Genomic DNA, 24,055 nt, shown 5'->3' with positions numbered 1-24,055 from the left:
GCTGGGTGTTGCACTTATACGTAAAGGATTTATTTTTTTATTTAAGTGAAAATGTTGAGTTTAGGTACGCTTTAATGAAAATGATGAAACTTGAAACACCCTTTTTGTTTTAATGCCTGGTTTCATTTCATTACTGCAGGACTGTACATAGATTGTACAAGTAATTTAGTTAGGTTTGTCATGCTTTTCTCAGTTTACAGTTGAACTTCAGTGCAGTTTTCTCATGAAGTCAGTTCTTGGTATTTTTGCACATATTGCCTATAAATACTGGTTGGTATTTAATGAATAAATTATTATGTATCAGAAAAAAGTCAATTTTGCTATCCTATTGGTTGAAGTTTTCAATAATTCCATATGTGTTTGCAGTCACTGTCTTGGATCAAAAAGCATGTATTTTACCAAGGTTGCTTTAGCTACAAACCTGCGGAGAGAAGTGTTTTATTAAGATGTAGCAGACCATTACTATGATCTCTGTTAGTGTCATGTAACTCAAAAGAAAATACTAGCCATGTTGATGTACTTTTCCTTTTGCCCTCTTGTTTCTCTCAATACACTGAACAGTAGTGAAAGATGTTGAATGTTTCCCTTCTGCATTTGTTCAATTCCTCCTCCTCTGTTTCCAGCTATGTTAGTGCTTGGGTGGGGTTTGGTTCATTAGGTTTCCCATTCAACCTCCAGTGGCTGTGCCTTTGCTAACCCACAGCCGTTCAGTTGTATGAAAGCTGTGCTCAGCTGTCTGCTGCCTTTACTCCAGAGGATCCGACTTGTCTGCATGCTGGGAGCTGCAATCTGTTCAGGTAGCCTGATGTGCTGGGTAAATATTTCTTATTTTCCATTCAGCACTCTGCAGTATGTCAGAGTTCACTGAAATAAATGACAGATTTTTAACTGAATAGTTCTAGTAGTACTATTCCAGTACTAAACTTGCAGAAGAGTAGATTGTTCTTAGGTAACTTTTGGCTCCTTGTTCTCTCCAAGATGCCTGAAGTTGTTTTTATGTTGGAGGATTTTTTTTGTCTTTTTGTATAGATGAAAAAGTTGTAAGCATGTGATCTAGAACAGGTTTTAGAATTACATTGTATTAAAGTATTATTACACTTTCCCTTTGTGTAAGTGTTTAGGTAAGCCCAAAAAATAAATCTACCTACATAAATATCCCCCCCCCCAAAAGACACCCATATGGCTTTTGAGTAAAAATTGTTTAACTGAACATTCAATCCAACCTTCTTCTTTGCTGTACCATTGTACTCCCCTGCTTTTAGCTCTTTTTACTTTTGTTTGAGTGCCCCCTCCCCCCAATTATGTATTACAAAAAAGTAACATGCATCTGTTATTAGCAAGGATTTTTTTTTTCGCTGAGCAAAATGTAAAGATCAGCTTATTTATTTGTTGCAAAAACCAGTTGACTAATCAAATTTACAATGTTAATGGATTTATATACGTTTATGCTTCTTTTTTTTTTTCCTTAATGCAGTGTAAACTTACAATAGGTCTGTATCCAACAGTGGCCATATTGTCTAGAGAAGCAGGTAGAAGTGAGGGAACTTTTTTGGTTCCTTGTTTAGCCAATGGTGGTCACCTGTAATTGTTGGTAGATGTCTAAAATTAAGAGGCAGGAACCCATCTTCCATTGAGCTAGCATCCAACTATGGAGCATTCTTCCATTTAAGCAAGGGAAGAAAACTGACCATTTCGTACAGAGGTTAGTCTTCCAGTAATCTAGAATGGTCCAAAGGTCACTATGTATCATATCAGACTATTAAATTCAGACATTAGATTATGCAACCGGATGCAGGTGGAAAATGTCAATCCACATTTTCCCTGCACCTACTCATGTGACAGGATTTGGGCTGTGGGTCCCAAAATACAGAAATGGGGGGAGCTATTGCTTCTGAAATGTATCAGTGAAATGAATCAGTGGCTGTATAGCCAAGTCTGATGGGTAGTTATATGGGTAAACCACATTATACTGGTATTTTGTTGTTTTAGATACTGGGAAATTACATTTTCTGGAAACTTTAAAATGTACCTCAGATAATATATTGACAAGATTTTGAAATGTGAATTGGTAGGTGCATATCTGCCTGGGGGGGTTATTGTATATATGGTTCCATGGAGAAAAGTCCATACATCAGATAAAACACACATTGTTGCTAATTGTTCCATATTTACTTGCTGGTTGGATGTGTATTTTTTTAGATTTATTGTTTGAGGTTGTTGTATTTTCTTCAATTTCCACAACAGGTCAGTTGTGTCCCTTTCTTTTCCTTGCTTTATGATTGTATTGCTGGGGTTGGGAAAAGAGAATTAGATGTGGTGAACCATATATTTTGATCTGCTTACTTGCTAGGAAATTGATGCTTTACCACAGACTGTGGTTCCCGAAGAGTCTTTCCATTTCACATTCCAGGGAATTCCTATGGGATATGCTGTGATAATATGACATTTCATCACAGGAAGAGATTGTTTGGGCCCCAGAAAAGGTCATATTACATTTAGGGCTGCAAGAAAAAAATATTCACCTGTGATCTGTTTTGAAGTTTTTCATCCCTATGGTTCTTTGTCAAGAGGAATTGATAGATACCTAACCGTACGTAAATCTGATTGGCTTTGACAAGTACTCTTATGCAGATGGATAAAATATAAAAATAAACACTTCCGGTCTGGAGCTCTAAAACAAATCTTGCTCATTTGACTCTGCTGTGTTTGGTTATATCATTGTGGGAAAAATACCCCAGACACTAAACGGCAGCTAAGTAAATATTTAGATTAGCATATCAGTGGTTTCAGTGATCCACTTGTGCTCTCACTGCACAGTCTGTAAGCAGTATCTCATATCTACGAGGGGATGCTGAGAAGTTCCTGGCTTTGCCCAGAAAGAAGAGAGCTAGGAAATAACACATTTATTCAACATATTCCCCCCTGAGACTGATGCACTTAGTACAGCGTAGTTGCAGCTTTTCTAGACTGTTCAAATAAAAGTCCTTTGGTTGGGCCGTAAACCAGCTCTCAGCAGCATCCTTGACGTCCGAAATGTCTTCAAAACTTTGCCATTTCAGGTGTTTCCTCAAATTCAGGAACAGATAATAGACCTAAGGGCCCAGGTCAGGTGAGTAGGGGAGATGGAGGACCAATTGGAAACCCAGGGTGTTCAATTTGGCAGCCACAATGTTGGACGTGTGCACAGGTGCATTGTCCTGCAAACAAAGGATCCTGTTGGTCAACTGTCCACAGTGTTTCGTCTTAATTGCCACCTTCAGCTGGTCCAGGAGGTTAGCATAATACTGTCCGGTGATACTGGAGCCCTAAGGTAGGTAGTCCACCAACAGAATACCGTCTTTGTCCCAGAAAACAGATGCCATGACTTTTTTGGCTGATTTCTGGGTTCGGAACTTCTTCAGCCGCGGGGACCCGCTGTGGTGCCCCGCTGTGGTGCCATTCCTTTGACTGTTCCTTGGTTTCAGGATCATAGATATGGAGCCAGGTTTCATTTTTCAAAACGGCTTTGGATGCTTCAACTCGTTCCTTCTTCTGATCACTGTTCAAACATTTCGGCACCCACTTCACTGAAAGCTTCCACATGTCTAGGATAGTGGTGATAACAAACCCAACACGCTTCCGTGAGATGTCAAGTATCTGGGCTATCTTTTTTGCGGATATTCGCCGGTCTTCAATAATCAGCTCATGGACAGCATCCCAGGTTGCCGGGTCAGTTGAGGTTGGGGGTGCCCACTGCAGGGCTCATCTTCAACAGTGAAATGCCCAGTCTTGAAACAAGATATCCAGGTTTTGACAGTGCTGTAGGAAGGACACTTCTCCCCCAGTGTTTGTGACATCTCAGTGCGAATGTCCTTTGCTGACTTTCCCTGGAGAAACAAAAACTTCACGACGGCCCATAGCTCCAACAACGTGAAACTTGCTTGTGCCTCTGCAATCACAGCTTCTCACTAAAAGAAAAAACAGTTTTAAGAATTGCAAAGACCTGATATTTGCAGAGTTACATACTAAGATATTGGGCTGTCATATGCCCTCACACTCATTTTTCTATTTTATCTGGAAGGGGGCAAAGCCAAGAACTTCTCAGCACCCCCCCCTCCCCCATTTTGTAGGAGTGTTTAATTCACAATGTCTGCGCCTTAGCATGTTTTGTAATATTTCCACAGACCTCTTTCCACAGTAAGGCCTCTTCTTTCAAAGTTGCAGTGGAAAACTGCACAGTTAGTCACTTCTAGTTGTATAGCAAACTAGGCTTCCAGGAGTGGCAGACCTCTCTGCAGGTCAACATGTTGGCATGCGTTTCGTTGCTGTGGCAGTGCAGTTCTTTTTCCGGAGAAGGAAAGTAGCACACAGCCAGAATCAACATGACACTTCTAGGAACTGCACTGCAACACAACTGCATGCAAACGTGCAAAAAATTGTTCCTGGTCCAATGCTGCAGTGATCTGAAAGGCTGAAATGGCCTTTTAATTCTTGTTAACAAGTAACCGTAATGTACCAACAACTGACCATATATAAATGTTCATTTTTTACCAACTTTTCTGAGAAACCGGCATTAGCATTGGTTTAACCCCCATACAGATGTCAGATGATTGTAGCTGAAAACAATCTTTCAAGGGTATTTCCAGTGACAGATAAATGAGCGAGCTCTGTACACACATCACTTTTCTGTTCAGTGCAGAGCAGAGGATGAGCGGCACTTCTCTGTGCTTTCATCCATAGTGCACAGCGGCCATTCCCATCAGTTGTCAAAGTGGCAGATTCATCAACGATGTCTGGTGACTGCTGTAGTCATGTCAGATTTTGGTCTGATTTGAGTACAGTGGGCAGTGCAGTTGATCAAGCAATAGGCAGCCTTTGTGGACTGTGGTTTGTATTTTGTATGCAAAACTAAAATAATCCTAAATTACTATGTATCTTTGCAAAACTGGCAATTATTTTAGAACACTGCAGACAGGCCTGCAAGTATGTAAACTTTCTCTTTGAATCTTGAGTTAGTAGACAGTATGTCACTTTGCATACATTGATCTCTCTATATTATAAAATAAACGTTATAAATTGATTTAAATTATACCATGACTTTTATTTAAACTGAACTTTCTTTCCTTCCTTTTTACACTTGATGAAAGTTCTCTTTTCTCATGAAAGCAAATTGTACCATATGCTTGTACACTTCATCTTCCACACAACAAGAATTTGAAGCTGCTGCAGATATCTTGGGCCTGCTTTGTTTCCTGTCTGATTGACTTTATTATTTCTTGGAGTCATTATCATACCCACCTCTACTGATATGTGCTGTCTGTGGTCCTTCAGCTAATTTCTTTCGTCTAATCCAAGAGTTGTGTTGGCTTTACCTAGGGCAGGCTGCGAGCAGGAAAGTCCACTCTCCTAAAACTCCTATCCTAAATATTCGAAATTCAAATATCTAACTTTGTAAGTTTACCTTACCTTTTACCATCTCCAACTCAAACTTTGCCTCCCCCACTCAAGGAAAAGAGTGATTACCATTTTTGAGGCCAGTGACAAAAGGTGTAGGTCCCACAGATCTGCATTCTGGTCATTTTAGGTACCTGACTACAGTTTTTTTTCTCACACATAAAATACAAAGTATATCCTTGGTGCTCAGTTTGCAGAGGATGCTGAACTGTGTAGTAGGAATGACCAGGCCACAGGTGGAGTGTGCAGCTGAATCGGGTACAATGGGGCAAGGTGGTGCCCACACACAAGCTCACTTTTGGTGCTTTTCTTCACTTTATAGGTAAATTAATACAAATACATGTGTAAATGGTTATATGATTGCTGGCAATATATCGTAGTTTGTTAAAAACAGTCAGTAGGGTCAATGTCCGGTGCAATTGCTGACCTCCTTTTTGCCTGGCTGTCTTCAGTAAAGAATCACCGAACCTTAAGATCTATTTTATCAGGGAAATTAGATTTAAACAAAATTAAACCTTTAAGAAAAAAAAACGAATCAAGCGGGCATGCTTTTTATTGCATAAGGAAGTGCCTGTCTCTTCTGCAATAAAACACTTTTACAGTACCTGTCTGCAATCTTCTTGCATGCGCAGTTTAGTGCACTTTTGAGTGTTCACGGTTTCTGCATGTGAAACAGTAATGAAAGTTCAGTGGGCATATGGAAATACTTCTATTAAAAGTGTATGTAAAACCTAGCAATAATGTTGTACTATTGAAAACTTTTTGTTGATTCAGTTGAAATTAAAAAGCTGCTGCCAACCTTCAAATTAGCCCTTCGCTTCTGAAGTTAGTTAATAACACCATACTGAAATTTCAAACCTCATCAGCCTTGCCCATTTTTGTGGACTAAAGAACACCTCACCCAGTATTATGACAATGTGAAAAGTTAGAAGTGTCCTGTAGCCCTAACTTACATCCTTTATTAGGGTAACAAGGCTGTTTCTCTATAGATCCAGTACAGTAGGTGTATTAGTGGTGAGATTACAAAGGTAAAATTAAGGCCATGAGACATTGTTTTTGGGATTAGATCCAGTTTAATTACAAATCTGTAGGTATTGAGAGGTTCTCTTATCACCACATAACATTTAAAGAGGGGTGGGTTTGGGGATTGGGTTGCTGGTGTATTACAACTTTGTCTGCATAAAAAAGACAAAACCCAATAGAAGTAGACTGTGTTGTATATGCATTTTGGGGCTTATTTCTCTCCAAAGATGTGTTTTATTCCAAAATCTAATTTGGTAAAGTCGGAGCTTAGGCACTCCTAAGCCTTTAAACCAGGATAGTTGAAGGAAGTTGTCCATTAGGATAATGTTTGATAATAATTGCTAGAAAAAGCTGTGTGCCTGGGTGCTCAGTGATGCATGTGCACTTTCCCGGAACATTGCAGCTAATGAGCATTCCTCTAAACACTCATGAAGTGAGAAGTGTGCCAAGATGCTAATTGGGCACTGGTCACATGACCTTGCCACCTTTACAAAAACATTTTTTAATTTACAGTTGCTATGTTTAGGTAGGTATAGTATAGTTGGTATATTTGCATAGGTGTTTTAAAGCCAAACTCAAGCCATATAATTAACAATTGTGGTGTTTGTTTTAAAATATAGGTATTTTACTCTGAGCTATCCAAGTTATTCAGTCTTGATATCAGTCTGCCATAATTTAGTAGAAAGGAATGGGCAGGAGCCAAAGCTGACATCATCAGTTAGCTTTTGTTCATTGATCTTTCACAGGTCGGGTTTGCTTGTGGACGTAGCTGTGTTGTCTGCAGTCAGGGCATGGTCAGTGCACAGACTTTTAATTTGTTTTGTGTATCTTCTTCCCATACATTAAAACTGGTACTAAATAGATTTTTTTCCACACATAAAAGGTACATCTGTTCAAAACACTACCACTTTACAGCTCCACTAGCATAATGCTAGTTTATGAATAAGAAAATGTGATTTAAAATTCACTTCAGAGTCCATAAGGCCATCCTGATTTACTCTGCTGGATAAACTTCAATACACAAAGAGATTATCACCTTCATTCCGTGTCCCAGCCCGCAGCTGGCAGTAACATTCTCAGATGAGTGCCTCTAAAATACAGGATAATGTTTTCTCCTGGTAGGTTCCCTCCCACCATAAGTGCTCTGAACAAACTGTATAAATAAGGGAAATATAATGGTGCGTCCTTCTGATCAGTTTTATTGGGAGTTATACAAAGACCTAGTATACATTACCAATACACAAGTGTAATCCTGACCAACCATAGTTTTTTGCATTTTCTTTAAAAATGGATACAACTATTGTGAATAAAAACTTGATTGAAGTTGTTAAAAAATGTTAAAGTGAACAAATAATATAACAAATAATATTAATACAGATTTTAGCATTCAGCGAGTAATGCTCGCCACCTACTTCTGTGACTGCAAACTGACTTCTGGCCCTTCCACTGTAAAGCAAGGATGCTGGGAAATATAGTCTGCTATCTATTGTTCCTGCTTTTGATGCAACGTCACTTAACGATGGAACCTTTCAGTCTTCTGTCCAGCACATTGATTGTATTCACCTATTAAACTAAATGTTCCATGTTGGTTTTAGATTAGCTTTAAAGATGCAGCCAACAGGACTTAAATTTCACAGATTTGAAATAGAAATCAGTTTTGGGAGACCGCTTGCCTTTGCTCTTTAGAAAATAAACCACCCAAATTGTAGCTATATTGTTGCTAGTAAAATTTGTTTTGGTTGTTTCCTACTTAAAACATTTAAGAAGTATTGTGTTCAGAAGCACAACTGAACAATATGCATATGCTACCTCAATGTTGTTGTTTTTTTTTTTTTTTTATATATATATATAAACTTTGTTCTTTAAGCATGCTTTACTGTGCTTTTTATTTGTAAGACAAAGGCTGAAAGTCTAAAAACAAGTCTTTATGACAAAAAGCATCTGTATTAGTAGTTGTGTCTAGGAAACATTTTCCAAAAAACAAAAACACAAATACTTTTTTGAATGTCATATAGCTTAAGTCATATGTCTAAATTTAAATGAAGTCTATTGACGTCACCAAGCGACCCCTAGTTTCCTTCTTTCAGTTCAAATATCCTTCCTTCCTCCTCTTCGGTGTGCATCATCGAATCAATAAACATCTTCAGCAACATATTGTCTGTTTCGGGTATTAACGTTGGGCATTATGGAAAATGTCATTGTCTCTGAAGACCTTAGCAAAGGCCCTGTGCTTTCTGTTCTAGGTACTAGTTCTTTTCTAGTGACTTGTCTTTTTGCCATTTCAGCTTAAACCGAGACCATGACAACTGAAGCAAGTTCTGGAGTAGAAGTAAATGGTACAGAAAAACCTGAAAATACGAATGAGCTCTCAGGAAACTCAAATGAGGAAGGTCAGCAGACAGAAGGAAATACAGAGGTAGCAACTGACAGCACTGAAAATAAGAACGCGGGAGAAGCAGACCAAGCAAATCCAACTGAAGAGCCTTCTTCCCCCAGCAGTCCTAAAGAGCAGACCGCAGGAAAGCTGAAAAAGGAAAGGGAGGCACATGAGGGCAAGGGCATTTCACGTTTTCTCCCACCATGGCTCAAAAAACAAAAATCCCTAACCCAACCTGATTCTAATGAGGTTAACAAAGATAATGTGGCGGAGTCATCAGATGCAATGAAAGATGAACAAGTGAACAGCCATGATGAAAACACAGCAGGAGATCAAGCTGTGGAGACTAAAGACGAGAGCAAAGAAGAGAAACTTCCAGATTGCAATACAGAGGTCTGTGTATGTTTATGCTCCAACATTTTGTGCAGCATTGCATATATTTCTTTAAAAATTCTTTTCACCTGTTTTTTTTTGGATTAAAGCGGATACCTCTTTTGTACTAGTTTAGTTTAAAAGTACACCTGCCAGCATTAAAGGATACTAAACAGGCTCAGCTTACCCAAAACATTTCACTTATGAGGTTAATTGATATTCATGTCAAATAAAAGGGATATCGGTGTGTCCACGTAATTGTGAATTGTTTTCTTCTGTACTTATAACTCCATTTGTGTTGTGAAACTTATCTTTTTTTTTTTTTTTTTTACTATACTGTTCATGCTTATCCCTGATTATATCAACATTTTTTTTATATATATTAAGCACAAGTCCTTCCATTGTGAATATCTCACTTTGTCAAATATACCTTTTCTGTCATTTCTTTTTTTCTTGCTAAAATAGATGATACAACTGTTTTACTTTTAATTTGCTTTTACTGATTTCTTTTTCTTCATCCCATTGACATTGTACATAGGCCAATCTGCAAATTTGGTGTCCTGTTGATTTTTTTTGTTTGACCAAGTGTTGTGTGCTTCCCAACAGTTCATGATGACTTTTTACATTTGATGTCATTGTGAAGCTACCTAGGGTGTTCTAGATATCCCTTTTGTCTATGCACATGCCCAATCTTTTTGGTGCATGGTATACAATAAACTTACTATGGCTTAGGTTTTAACACTTAATAAAAAAAGACTGTATGAGGAAGCATCGGGCACTGTCAATTCCATTGTAATTCTGAATGTTTTAGGCCTATTCACATACATAGGCAGATTTTTGCAGTATGTTTACATGTGCGTGTTACCATGTATTGTTGCAGATTAAGGCATCCCATTCATTTAAAAAGACTGTCTACTTGCCACAACAAATCTTACATCAGACACAGGTGCATTGGGTATATGATGCTTAAGTATATTAGACAAATTTTATGCTTAGTCTAAGTTGTAGGTTTATGAGAATTACATAGACGCAAATATATGGGGAACAGTTGTTTGCGGTTTGTTTTAATATGTTACATACTTGTTCTAGTATTGATTGTGTTTGCCTGTTGCAGTGAATATCCTCTGTTACATGATTAGGAAGTTGACTGCAGAGCGTAATGGGACAGGACATCCTGGGGGACCTCTGCCAGGCTTCTCCCTGCAACCTTGTTCTTCCTCTCTGCCTTTTTTTATTGTGGATTTGCCAGGCTCAACTGTGCATGTATGGGATGTTCATGATGCCTTCACAAGCTGGTTGGCAAAGCCACATGTAGTTGCCACACAGTGTTGCTTTCAGACACCTGTGTGGGCAGCACAGGCCTTTCGGGTAATTGTGATAACATTCTAGTGACTGTCAGGCCAGCAGCTGTCAGACTTCAAGTGACCTCTGACCACCTTAGCAATCAGCAAACATAAAACCTTTTATTGTATACTATACTATATACAAATTCAAAAATAAATGCATTACCCTTTTTTTTTTTTTTTTAAATATGGATGCTATCATTTTATATGTGTATTTCTTGTGGGCGGTTCAAATAACAAGTAACTGATTTTTTTCCCAGCCTTCAAAAGAGGAAAAACCTCAAGAAATGGAAAAGGTTGAAGGAGAGGTGAAAAAGGAAGAGGAAAAGGAGATAAAGGAAAATCGGTCTGTTGGAGCCAAGAAAGAGGGTGCTTTTAAATCCCCCAAAAAAATGAAAACTGTGCCATGTAGAGTAACCTTACTGGATAAAACAGAATACACATGTGACATAGAGGTAAGTGGAACTTGTAATATCATTGTCCTTTCCTAAATTTAACCTTATTAATATATATTATATAATATATATAATTTGTGTTTGTGTAACCGATTGAAAGCCATATAAAAGTGAGATATCATATTTAAGAGACTTTGTACAAGTTGCATTTGTAGATGCATACAAGTTACTTTGTCAACACTTAGCTGAAGAGTATTTGGGTTGGTAGAGAATATTATTTTCTCTTTAGTCATTCATCCACCTCAGACTTCAGACTCTTTAGAACTTCAGACTAAGCAAATATTGTGTAATTACAATAGGCATGTGTATCCCTACGTAAATTGTGGTGCACCCTGTGTATTTGTTTTTTTTTTTTTTACCGTGTTTGTGCAGTAATCAAGAGTGAAACTGCCTATGCGCCACAGTTTCCTGTGATAAAGATCCTTTAATACTGCTCTCTCCCCTTCTGTCTTTCTCCCCATAATTCTCTGCGGGGACTTTGTAGGTTATGGGCTTGTTGGGTTTCCCATAGCTGTGCTCTCTGCGCTGTCCAAATGAGATATATAATAATGTTATCGCTACATTTATAAAGGCAAAATCTGGGGTTTCAAAGACATTTGTTGCACACAAAACTGACTATATCCTTTGTGGCTCTTGAGAGGAATGTACAATTAGATCCATAAATATTTGGACAGTGACAACTTTTCTCTAATTTTACTTCTGTATTACCACAATTATTTTAAAAGCAACAACTCAGATGCAGTTGAACTGCAGACTTTTAGCTTTAATTCAGTGGGTTGATTAAAAAGACTGCATAAAAATGTGAGGAACTTTTTTTTTTTTTTTTTAACGCAATCACTTCATTTTAGGGGCTCAAAAGTAATTGGACAATTGACTCAAAGGCTATTTCATGGGCTGGTGTGGGCAATACCTTCATTATGTCATTATCAGTTAGGCAGATAAAAGGCCTGGAGTTGATTTGAGGGGGGGAGGTGCTTGTATGTGGAAGATTTTGCTGTGAACAGACAACATGCGGTCAAAGGAGCTCTCCATGCAGGTGAAACAAGCCATCCTTAAGCTGCAAAAAGAGAAAAAACCCATCAGAAAAATTTCTACAATATTAGGAGTGCCAAAATCTACAGTTTGGTACATCATGAGAAAGAAACAAAGCACTGGTGAACCCGGCAACGCCAAAAGTCCTGGACGTCCACGGAAGACAACAGTGGTGGATGATCGCAGAATCATATCCATGGTGAAGAGAAACCCCTTCACAACAGCCAACCAAGTGACAACACTCTCCAGGAAGTAGGCGTATAATTAATTCTGAGGTGTTCAGAGACATACTGTCTGCTCAAATCCAGCTAAATACAGTCACATTGATTGGGAGGCGTTTCATAATACAGATGGACAATGACCCAAAACATACAGCCAAAGCAACCCAGGAGTTTATTAAAGCAAAAAAGTGGAATATTCCTGAATGGCCAAGTCAGTCACCTGATCTGAACCCAATTGAGCATGCATTTCACTTGTTCAAGACTAAACTTCGTACAGAAAGGCCCAGAAACAGCAATTGAACGCCACTGCAGTAAAGGCCTGGCAGAGCATTAAAAAGGAGGAAACCCAACATCTGGTGATGTCCATGAGTTCAAGACTACTGGCTGTCATTGCCAGCAAAGGGTTTTCAACCAAGTATTAGAAATGAACATTTATTTATTCTCATATATCATATATTTTTTTTCATCTTTTGAATTTGTCCAATCACTTTTGAGCCCCTGAAATGAAGTGATTGTGTTAAAAAAAGGCTTTAGTTCCTCACATTTTTATGCAATCTTTTTGTTCAACCCAGTGAACTAAAGCTGAAAGTCTGCAGTTCAACTGCATCTAAGTTGTTTCATTTAAAATTAATTGTGGTAATTTACAGAACCAAAATTAGAAAAAAGTTGTCTCTGTGTACAAATATTTATGGACCGAACTGTATTGAAATGTTTTTGTGCCTGTTGTTCAGCTTTAAAGCCAGGGAAAGAACTAAAAGTTTAATTTGTTTTTTTTCTGTAACGTCCTCTTCATATTTCCATATATTTTGTTGTGATAACTTGTGGTTAAATGTCCATGCCTACAAGAAATCAAGTAAGATATGCATACGGTGGATGAGAATAAATTTTAAATACGGTGAATGTCATGGATCTAACAAATACATCATAGGCACACTAGCCACTCCCAGGCACATGGCAAACTGCGGAAACTGCACCATAGGTTAACACGTTTTTACACAGTTACATTTACTGTGTAGTTCTTTCAAGAGATGAAAAATCAAGCACAATTTATCATTCTTTGCTTATAATTTTGACCAACTGGCTACAGCTTCCTTCCACTCTGCTGAAATACTTTTTTGTTTTGTTAGAACCTAGCGCTAGTTAGTATATGTGATAGAAGAAACTTGATTAGTTAACCCATAGAATCCCAAAATGGAGATGAAGGACATCTACAGTGAACTTATTAGACATGTACTTCTTGTGAGTGTACAGGTAAGGTTAGTGCCCAATTCTATATTCACAACAGTAGTGGAGGTCTGATGGACACCCACATCATCTAGCCCTTTGTTCACTATTACTGCTGTTCACATTCCACCTTTTTTATTCAATGCACTTCAGTTTCTAAAGGCTAAACATAACATGTAGGTGTCAGGACAGCTTCCTGTTTTCAAGAAGCTTTCTACAACCTCCTGTCGGCCCATCCCACAAGATAATATATGTGGAAATTGATAGGTATTATCAAATTCATTGTTGGTAGAGTGAGAAACCAGGGAAGGCAAAATATATGTGGATTAAATGTCGGCTTTTAATATAAACATGCAGCAATCCCTGGGTTAGGGAGGCTGCATAGGACCTCTATCTATCTTTTCATGCTCTCAAAGCTGCTGGACAAAATAATTCGATTTAGCAGGAAATCCTACTAGATATTGCCTTAGAATTTAACTTAAATTCAAACACAGATGCAATCTTCAGCATCGTTCCACAAGTGTGGCTGAAAATGTACAACCCTTAGTGCGATGCAAAATGCAGTAAATATAAGTTAATACACAATTGTTGTAGTAGGAAATGTGAATTAATTTTGACCTACTTTAAATCCTCACAGAGAATATTTTGTAATCTTCTGTCAATGTGTATGTTCTCAGAGCATGGCATGAAGCTGTCCTTTTCTATTATGGCAAATGAACACAGGAGGAAAATATGCTGCTAAGTGTCTTTTCGTGTTGCGTATCTTTGGTAACTGACTCTCTTGTGATCTTGCATGTTTCTTTGTAGGATAACCTGAGATGTCATTTATAGACAGTGCAAGGTTTACAGGATGAGCAAAGAAAAACAGCATCGTTAAGAAGACCACTGCTGACCTATTTTTATAAATTCCCTTTAAATGAAGTTTACTCACCTGAAAGCAGGCGGGTGTGCCATCTCATTATTTAACAAATTACAGTCTAATTACTGACCTAGAAACTGCTTCCACGTCCAACCCTTCCATCCTTTACACGTTTGTGGTTCACTGTAAAAATAAATATTTTATTGCAGAAGGCATTAAAAGACTCCCTTGCATGGCCATATTTTAGTTAAGCACGTCTGAGCAACTGATGTACATTCAAGCTGACATGAGATTCATGGCTGCTTGCAGTTCAAGACCATTTGTCGCGCACCCTAAGGAAATAGCTACACTCTGCACAGTATACAGATGAGAGTGCGCCTGTATTTCTTCCTACTCAACTCGCAATCTCCCAAAATGGTTGGTATTTGATAGAACTGACTATTGTAGGTCGGTAGAGGTAAATACCTATTGAATTTTTTTTTGCCTAGTGATAGCTATAACTATGATGATAAAATGATAGTTAATGATTAATATTTTTAAAGGCATTTGGTTGATACAAGCTAGTTTAAATCTTGTGGGTACTGGATAAAATGAGCTGTTCTGTGGTAGTAGAAGTTTTATTGGAAGTCTAATTCTTCATGCATAATGCATGTAATGTGACAATAGGTTGCTTTTTGGGGTGTTATTGCTAATGTGGAATGGTTTCATGGCCACTGATAGACCAGATTGAGTGACACAATTCAAAAATTTACATTGGCCGACAGCAGTTATGATCGTTTTCGTCACTTATATGTGGTCAGGCATCATTGTTCTCATGTTTTTGAAGAAATGCTGTCTTGCTATTTATATTCTACATAAAATGCAGAAACCACAGTGACTATTCCTGCTCATTGCTTGGCATTAACGCCTTGGTTCAGTAACAGACATTGTGGCATTATTTTAATTTTTTACACCCTAGCTTTGCCACCAAAAATGGAATTCACTTCTTGTTCCATTGTAATGTGGTTGTCCTTGTCAGCTAATTACACAATAGGTTTAGTGTCAGAAAAGCCTACACATAAGGATAGGAGCGTTTTACGGGAATTAGTGTCTCGCAAAGTCTGTTGGGAATGGCAGACTAAGCAAAAAAATGCAGGCTTTTCTGCTGGCACACAACGCAATATTTTCTACTTTTGGGCGAGTTATTGAATGCCACAAATAACAAGACAGCCATGTAGGATTCCTCAAGAGCCATTACTTATATGCAGTATAGAGGGATTTTTTTCCTGAAAGTGTGTAGTGTCTTTGAATCCATTGCTTAGCCAGCAATATGTTTATGGATAAGTATACTCCGCAGTCATCCTGACCATTAGGGTAAAGGAAAGTGTTTGTGTTGTCTATAGCAACAAAACAGATTCATTTTTTAAATTTTGCCCTTTGGCATGCTCTAAACTGCTGGGGTTCTCCAAAAATATTTTTTGACCAATCGCTGTTTTAAGGCTAGTTGTAAGGGGGGTAAATATTGTGGCTCACCTCACACTTTGTGGTTTTGGGCACAACACTGCAGCCTGAATGATATTGGTAACCTTGATCCAAGTGCTTGCAAATATTTTTCCATTGCCAGTGGTCAAGCTAAAGGAGAATGCTTTTTTTTTTTTTTTTTAAAAAAAAAAATCAGCCATTGGAGTCCATAAATAAAACTATGGATTATAAGTCAGAAATATTAGTGATGTACCAAGTAGAATATCTGAACGGTTCAAGAATTGACGTGCAAGGAGAATGCTTTTAATCAGAACTATAGTTCTGCAATTAAAAAATTGTATTCAGACAGAAGGGACATGCAGAAAGTGAAGCATACTTGCACAGGTCAGAGCAGGATGCTTGGGATATGACTGGTATTCCGGCAATCCCTTTTTGTTGCCAGGACTGAAGAGTCCCGTGTACGTGCGGGAGTTACATCATCTGGGCCTGGCCAATTAAGATAGTCAAAGATCTAACAACCGAAGAGGAGTGAAAGAAGATAGTGGTGCCCATAATGGAGCAAGGACATGCAAGTATAAATAAATTATGATCTGGCAGGTATATTATTATTGAAGATGGGATATAAAATACAGTTGTTTGGTGGTCCAGTCTGTCTGTTGGTAGCTTTACTTTTATACTTTAGTACAGAATTGTTACAAAACATTTTTTATATATTTTTATTGTAAATGTATTTAATAGCTGGGCCCCCAGGTGTGTAATCTCTGCCCCCCCCGTTTTGTTTTGCCTCAAGGTATGACTCCTGTTTTTTTTTGTTTTTTTTTGTTTACCTAGTTGAGCTGAACATATGTTGGTGGCAGTTAGTTTGTGTGGCTGAGTAAATAAAGGCTTGGTTGCTTTGTTCATTTTTCCTGCTTTACTATACTTGTATATACAAATGTTAAAAAAGAGGTCTTATTACCTCCAAAAATGGTGAAACCAGAACCTTCTCACATTATGCAGAAAACTTTTCATGCTGGGTCAGGTCTTGTATTTAAACTGTTTCCTTTCCTTTATTTTAGACTTATTTTAGGTAATTTCTAGCAGTGTTAGAATAGTGTTATTCTGAAATCTGTCATTAAATGGAATTAGAATTAGAGAAAGAAAAAGTACTACTAGGTCACTGATCATGAATGGTGACAACACTTAGTAAAAGTAATGAAGTCTTTATGGCTTTATGGTAATGAAGGACTTTATGGTACCTCTACACGAAGAACACATGTTGTTTTCAGTGTACAAATGATCAAGAATTATGGTTCACCCCATTCCCACCTCTAATGATTGGAAGGGCGGGGATGACATACCTGTCATGTTTTGTGATGGACAACTAGCCATATACTAGATGATTGATTAGTCAGACCTAGTATAGGCCAGGGCTGCCTCTGTGTATTGTGTAGCTTCCATGTAAATGTCCTAAAACTGCCTTTTCCTTTCACATGTCTATGAAATACATGATCTTTAACACTTCCAACTGTTATTCACTTCCCTCTATTGCTGACATATCCTTAGAGGTTACACAAATATAAATATTTAAAAATGTATTGATTATTCATTTCAAAAAATTACTACATTTTACTAGTGAAATACCTAAATTTGATATAGAATTGAATGCTTATTTTTCCCTGCTAAGCAGATCTTAGACTAACTAAAAATGCAGGACTAAAGCTGCGTACACACGGCAAATTTTTCTCGCCCAATAATCGGTATCGGCCAATTATCGGGCGAAAATCTGCCGTGTGTACAGTCGGTTGTCGTCCATCGTCCGACGACCGTCCTGGCGGATCCATGGACGATGGACGACGACCGATCCTAATGAAAGGGAAGGGGAGAGCGCGCAGCAGGGTGCCGCTCCGTCGCTCTCCCCCTCCCCTCTCCATAGAGCATGAACCGTGCTGTATGTACAGCATCGTTCATGCATCGTGCAGTCTTTTCTCGTTGGAAAGGATCGTGAAAGATCCTTTCCAACGAGAAAAATTGCAGGTGTGTACGCAGCTTAAGAGGCAATCGGACATCTTGCATGTGCTAACAATTAGCATGCTGACATAAGGAGGCAGCAGAGTCAGTGGGATGAGCTATTGTGTCTCTTTCATTGTACATTCTCAGTCTGAGACTTACTTTATTCCTCACCACCACATGTGGTCTCTGGTGGAGAATTTAACCCATGCAAAGTGAGGGGTACCCCCCCATTCCATGAGTAAATGTCTGGAGTGGAGCTGTAAACTTTTCTACTTCGGCATATACCTTTCCACTGATATTTAAAATGATGTAATACCACAGGCAGTATGACAAATCTAAACCATTGCTCAGATTTTTCAGATAAATTGGGCAAATCAGCTCTTTGATATTTTCTTATACTATATATTTTAATACAGTGTATATTTTCATTGAAACAGTTGACTTGCTTCTCTTCTTCTTCCAGAAACGTGCTAAAGGCCAGGTGTTGTTTTCCAAGGTCTGTGAACATCTCAACTTATTAGAAACTGATTATTTTGGATTGACATATCGGGATAATGCTGACCAGAAGGTAATTTAACTTGCAATCATACCTATAAAATGCTCTAGCTAAATGTTATTGATGAATGTGCATCGTTTTGTAGGTAGACTTTTGGCATTTAGATTGTCAACCTAGATTGTATTGACCATTTTAGATAAGATTGTTTTCACCATTTCATTAGTCTTGAAACAAGTATTCTAAGGACTATATGTAAGAGGCTGAATAATGTCACAAGGCTGACATGGTCCAGACAGTGCGTGAGCTGTTATGTCCCAGGCTGACCTTTTATTTATTGGCTTCTGCCAGATTACTGCCAGACTTGAGGGCTTTTGTTAGTAGTACCTAATATGCTCCATGTTAATGCCATTCAATACTGCTGAATAGGGTAAAATACTTGTTTATATTCCCAGTCTGGTGCAAATGCTCTGCTATATTCAGTATTGCTTGTTAAAACCTACATTGGGACATATGTGAAACATTCAGCCTGGATTTGTTCTCCAGTACTTTACCTTAAATTTGATTAGGTGGCACTTTCTCTTAGCAGTGAGAAACGATTGATGTATTCTTGTTCTAATGTACATTTCTGCAAGCTAGACTTTTTGTGGTCTGAAACTTTGAAAGTGAAAATTTGCCGTGTTTTTGGGAAAACAAGAAATAGTATTTATGCCCTAGCAGTACCATAAAATGTTCAATTTTTTTATTTTGAATTTCTCCTGAATAATAGGAGTGCACTTTGTGGTTTGTAATATACATTGTTATAGTTGTGTATCTAAATCATGAGTTTCAAGACTCTTTTGACTCTGACTGCTAGTTACAACCTTGTTGTAAGGTTCGATGATCATCTTCAGTAAAATCACAGGCCAGTGCTGGTTGACTAGTCCCTGGTCCCATGCCTGTCGTTTTTTGGGAAAATCTTCCAGAATAGAATTCCCTAGTACCCTTCCTTCACTATTGCTTGTTCAATTCTAGTCAGCACCTTGAAGTAAACTTCAGGAGGACCAATGTGCCAATACAGTGCTTGAGAAGCAATTATGTCACTCCTGATGAAAAGGAATTGCAGTCCTCAAATTCTGGCAGGAAATCCTCACATCCCACTTTGTCCTTTTTCTTCTTTTATTGATTACACTGGGGAACGTATTATTATTATTTTTTTTTTTTTTTTGGAATAGTGATTCCAGAAATTACCCCAGATTTTTGCTACCAGTTTTTACCCTCCATTTTTGTCAAAAAACATACAAATTTTACATACAATGAAAAAATAATGAAATAAAAACTTGAATGTACTGTTTATTTAAATTTCTTTTGTTCATACAAAGGATTTATTCTTACTCTGACTTTTTTTTACAGTAAAACATTTGAAAATAATCGGGTAAGCGGTTAAGGTAAAAATTTACGCTTATAGCTTTTCCTGGAGTGTTCAGTGTTAGGACAATCCCGCCGGTTGCTCCAACAATAGTCAGCCATCATATGTACATCCCATCTAACCTGATACCGTCCTTCCATGACCTTCAAATCTTAGTCGAATTATTCACTTTGCTCATCACTAAGTGCACCAAGGTTTTCCGGGAAGATAGAAAGATGGCTATGCAGAAAATACACCTTGATGCTCATATTGCAACCAAGCATTTTGTAGCTCTCCAAGAGTTTCTGGACAATGTCTGTGTAATTATTTGCTCGTGATTTTCCAAGAAAGTCCTTGACAATGGCTTTGAATGATACCTAAGCATTCTTTTCGCCTTCTGACATTGTCCTGATGAAATGTTCATCTTTGCTGAGCTGCTGAATCTGTGGACCATCAAACATACCGGCCTTTATTTTTTCAAATGACCGGCTAGGAAATGCCAAAATTAGGTACTTGAAACAGACTCCTTCAGTTCTTTCTATCAACAAGTGGCTAATGTAGAATGTTTGGGTCACCTGGTTTTAGGGCAGATCTTGGAGGCTAATTCATTTCCACCTAATTCCTCTCACGAGTTCTACTGTCAGACATGCACAGATAACAGGGATACTTGGTGTACCCGCGTTACTGACCAAGAAGGAAGGAGGTCATTTTGAGGTCAACACAGATTACCCAATTGTGTTGGTGATATTGCAACAACTTAATGACTCTCTTTATGTCTGCATATTCCTCACAAAGAGAAACTGAATGGCTAATTGGGACTGACCCAAATATATTGCCATTTTGAAGGAGGACACACTTTAAGCTCCGCTTTGAGCTATCAATGAATAGTCGCCATTCCGTTGAGTTATAGATTGGAGTTACCAACTTCCCTGGTAAACCAGGTATGTTATGGCAATACACAAAGCCACTGTCAGTTCTAAAATACTGCAGAAATGCAATTTCTCTGGTTCGAAAGTATGATACCTTTGTTCCTTTTTCAAGTAAGTTTTTCACATGCAGGCCTGATGCTAGGAGTTCTGAAGCCTTCTGCGATAGTCCCATAATCACATGCCAAATCACTGAAATCATGCTGATCATCAAATCCCTTACGAACAGAGTTCTCTTCAATTTCAAACTCTTCATCATTGTTGTCACCTAGTTAATCACCATAATCATGTTCGTCAAGAGAATTGGGCACTGGGATTTCATCTGAATGAGCCACTGGGCGTATAGCTGATGGTAGATTAGGATACTCTGTTACATTTATGTTTCTTGTTATATCCTGAAGTTTTCACTATACAAAAGTAACATTCACTGAAATGATCGCCTGGCTTTTGCCAAACCATAAGGATACCAAATGGCATCTTATCACATGTTCCCTTTGTCCACATCCGTAAACCCTCGACACACTGTTTGCACACCTTGTGAGACTTATCTTGATCACCAAATTTACCTTTGAAGTATGCCAAATAGGCTTGCTCCACAAATGTGCCAATGTTCACCCTTTGACTGGGAATGGTGAAACTGCCACAGATATACCAAAATGAATCAGGGTTGTTTAGGCACTTATGACGAGAAACAGCAAAGCCAGACATGATCTGAGAGAAAGAAAATGTGTGTGTAAGTAGAAAAATACATTTTGCTTAGTCAAAACATAGAGCAGCGCACAACCTCTGACCACACTGTCTTGCGTCTAAATGAATAGCCTATACAAATTCACGCTACAGTAAACACATTATTATAAGCAGTAGACAAAAATCCTGATGTGATAGCAAGAAAACTAACTGCATTTTCGGAATGGGCATACCTATTTTAGTGTAAAGAAGCTTAAAAATTGAAGTCAACAAAAAATTTGTTCAAAATTCTTCCCCAGTGTTATTTTTATTGACTTACTTTGTGATTGTTTGTTTCCTAAAACATAATAAAATGTGTATTACAGTGTAAGTTATATTCTTAGTGAACATCAGTAGATTGGGGTGGTTTGCTTACATTTGTTACACATCACAGGATTACTTGGTGTGAGCAGTTCGATGATTGTTACATTAGTCTGACCCAGCATGCACACCTGACACCTGAAATCATGTGAGGCAAATTGCAAAGTTTTGTATCATTGGTTAGCAGAACTGGTATAAGACCGGCATTTTGTATAAAATCTCTGGAGGGGTTATAAAGAGAGTTTAACAGACTTATCACTAACAAACTAAAAATCAGGCACATTTTTTAAGACATCTACTTTTCCACCAATGTTTGCAGACAGATTTTTTTTCACATTTTATTGACAATCACAATTCCAGTAGGTCACAAGTTACACTACACTTTAACTGTACCATATCAATTTGAAAAATTCCAGAAAATGGTGTCAAGTCTTTAGACAACTAGTTTCTCATGGTGTTTTGGCCTAAATAGAGGCATCATGTGTGCTTGACACAATGTGAAATTTGGTGGTTGAAATTACTTTTGCCCTGCAAAAAGTAGATGTCCTAAATAATATGCCATATTTTAGGTGTTTGTATTGAATATTTGGCTATTTATAAGGTGATTTTTAAATACTTCCCCCCAAGTATATGTACACTTCTGACATTGACTTTATTTTAGCATTTGATGTAAATATTGTACTGGAAATATTGATCTGCAGCATCTGCCTAGTATGTTTACACAAGAGGAGCCAGACCATTGTTTAAATGCATGTGATATTTCAAGAGGCTTATTTTTATTTAAAATAAGCAGGTCAATAAAGCAGATGTTTGTAAGGGAATGTAGTAAATGAAATTTTGTGACCTTGTACATGGGCACTAGCCCATGTCTCTTCTTTCTTCTAAATGTCTAGCTAAGGATTGTTTAAACTAGAAGTATTTTACAGCTTTTTTCTCTGCATCATGTAGTACAGCAGTCATATACTTCTTAAACCCCTCAAAAGATGGTCAACAACTAAGATTATGCTACAGATAGTCAGGGACTGGTACACAATACTGTTTTTGCAGCCCCATTACTTTCTGTTTTGCATTCCCTACAGAACTTGTTAGGCACTAAGTACTAAAAAGAGTATTGTGACTTTATTTGTCCACATTTACTATTTTTTTCCTGGAATCTTTGTATCCCTTTGTTTTTTTTTAAACAGAATTCTTCAAGCAGCATTTGGCATTTTGTAATGGTATTCTTCTTTAAGTGATTCTATAGTATGTAATGGCTCTTTGCTTAATCCACAGGATAGTTATTCTGTTTTGTTTTGTTTTTGTGTGTTTTGTCCAGTTACTCCTGGAAGATGTATTAGATTTTTTTTGCTTAGAGTCCATCACACTCATTTTGATCAGAGTCATAACCTACAAGAAATCATTTTTTTTTCCTTTTGCGATCTGGACAGGATAACATTTGAATTTGGCATGTTTTAATACATTGGTGACCTTCCCTGTGAGGTGTTATAACAATGCTTTCTCAATGTATATATCTTTTTGACTCGCCTTGAACGTTTTATTTGTAATCTACCAGGCCGTTACTTTTTACTCCCTTTGCTGTCTAGGTTGCATTTTTTCCATTTCAATTGCTGGTCCTTCACACATATACTAGGAGACAAAATGTGTTTTGCTTTTTGCCAAGTTCTGTGATTCAGTTTTTCCTGTTGGGGTTTTTGCCTTTTTGGATTAAAATGCCTCACTTCTGTGACCTCCAGACAGAGTTGTGCTGAATGCAGAATGATGTAGCTGTTGTTCCAGTGCAGGCAGTACAGTAAGCCATTTATGAGCCAGCTGTTGTGCGGGATTGCAGCTGCACAGTGGGTTAGCTGACTGCCAGGCACTCTTGTGCGTTGATCACCATGTAGTTCTCCAGACTGTGGTGAAGATGACCATCTTAGCAGCCCTTGACCTTAGGCAACCCATGGTCATAGGATAATGCTTGCCAAACACAGGTCTTCAGTAAAATCTTTAGTATAAAAGACAATTCCATAAACCTTATCAGTCTTGTCTACCAAAAAAAAGATTTTCAAAATACACAGTTGCCAAATAGTATCAAAACCATAGTTCCAGCTCCATGTCGCTGATTTTGTGATTATTTTATGATAGGAAAATGAACGTAAACAAGTTTGTATGACAAAAGATTGCCAACATAAATTTAGTTGGAAATTACAACTTGTAGCTCATTACACCAGCAATGTTACACATTGCAGTCCCAATGTAAATAAAAGGCATTATGTCTTAAGCTACGTAGACACGTAAAATTTTTCTCGCCTGATAATTGGCTTCGGACGGTTATCGGGCGAGAATCTGGAGTGTGTACAGCCCGCGTTGTTCATCGTCCGTGGATCCAACCTGGCGGATCCACAAACGATGAACGACGTGCGATCCTAAT

General features: G+C 38.0%; 1 protein-coding gene across 18 annotated transcripts in view; it reads left to right on the top strand.

Moving 5' to 3' along the window:
* The window catches only part of EPB41L2 (erythrocyte membrane protein band 4.1 like 2), an 84,953-nt gene that overhangs the window by 24,454 nt on the left and 36,444 nt on the right, over positions 1-24,055 (top strand). For 16 of the 18 annotated variants that reach the window (XM_072408901.1, XM_072408907.1, XM_072408904.1 and 13 more), the window contains 3 exons: positions 8,742-9,226; positions 10,809-11,003; positions 18,256-18,360. In XM_072408901.1, coding sequence (XP_072265002.1) covers positions 8,756-9,226; positions 10,809-11,003; positions 18,256-18,360 — 771 coding nt within the window. In that variant the 5' untranslated portion in view covers positions 8,742-8,755. Of the gene's footprint in view, positions 1-672; positions 815-8,741; positions 9,227-10,808; positions 11,004-18,255; positions 18,361-24,055 lie in introns of those variants that run through there. The other 2 variants (XM_072408895.1, XM_072408894.1) reach the window with 2 other exon arrangements.

The sequence above is a fragment of the Pyxicephalus adspersus genome, chromosome 4, assembly GCF_032062135.1.
Source record: "Pyxicephalus adspersus chromosome 4, UCB_Pads_2.0, whole genome shotgun sequence".
NCBI lineage: Eukaryota > Metazoa > Chordata > Amphibia > Anura > Pyxicephalidae > Pyxicephalus > Pyxicephalus adspersus.
This window is presented reverse-complemented; position numbering and strand designations above follow the sequence as displayed.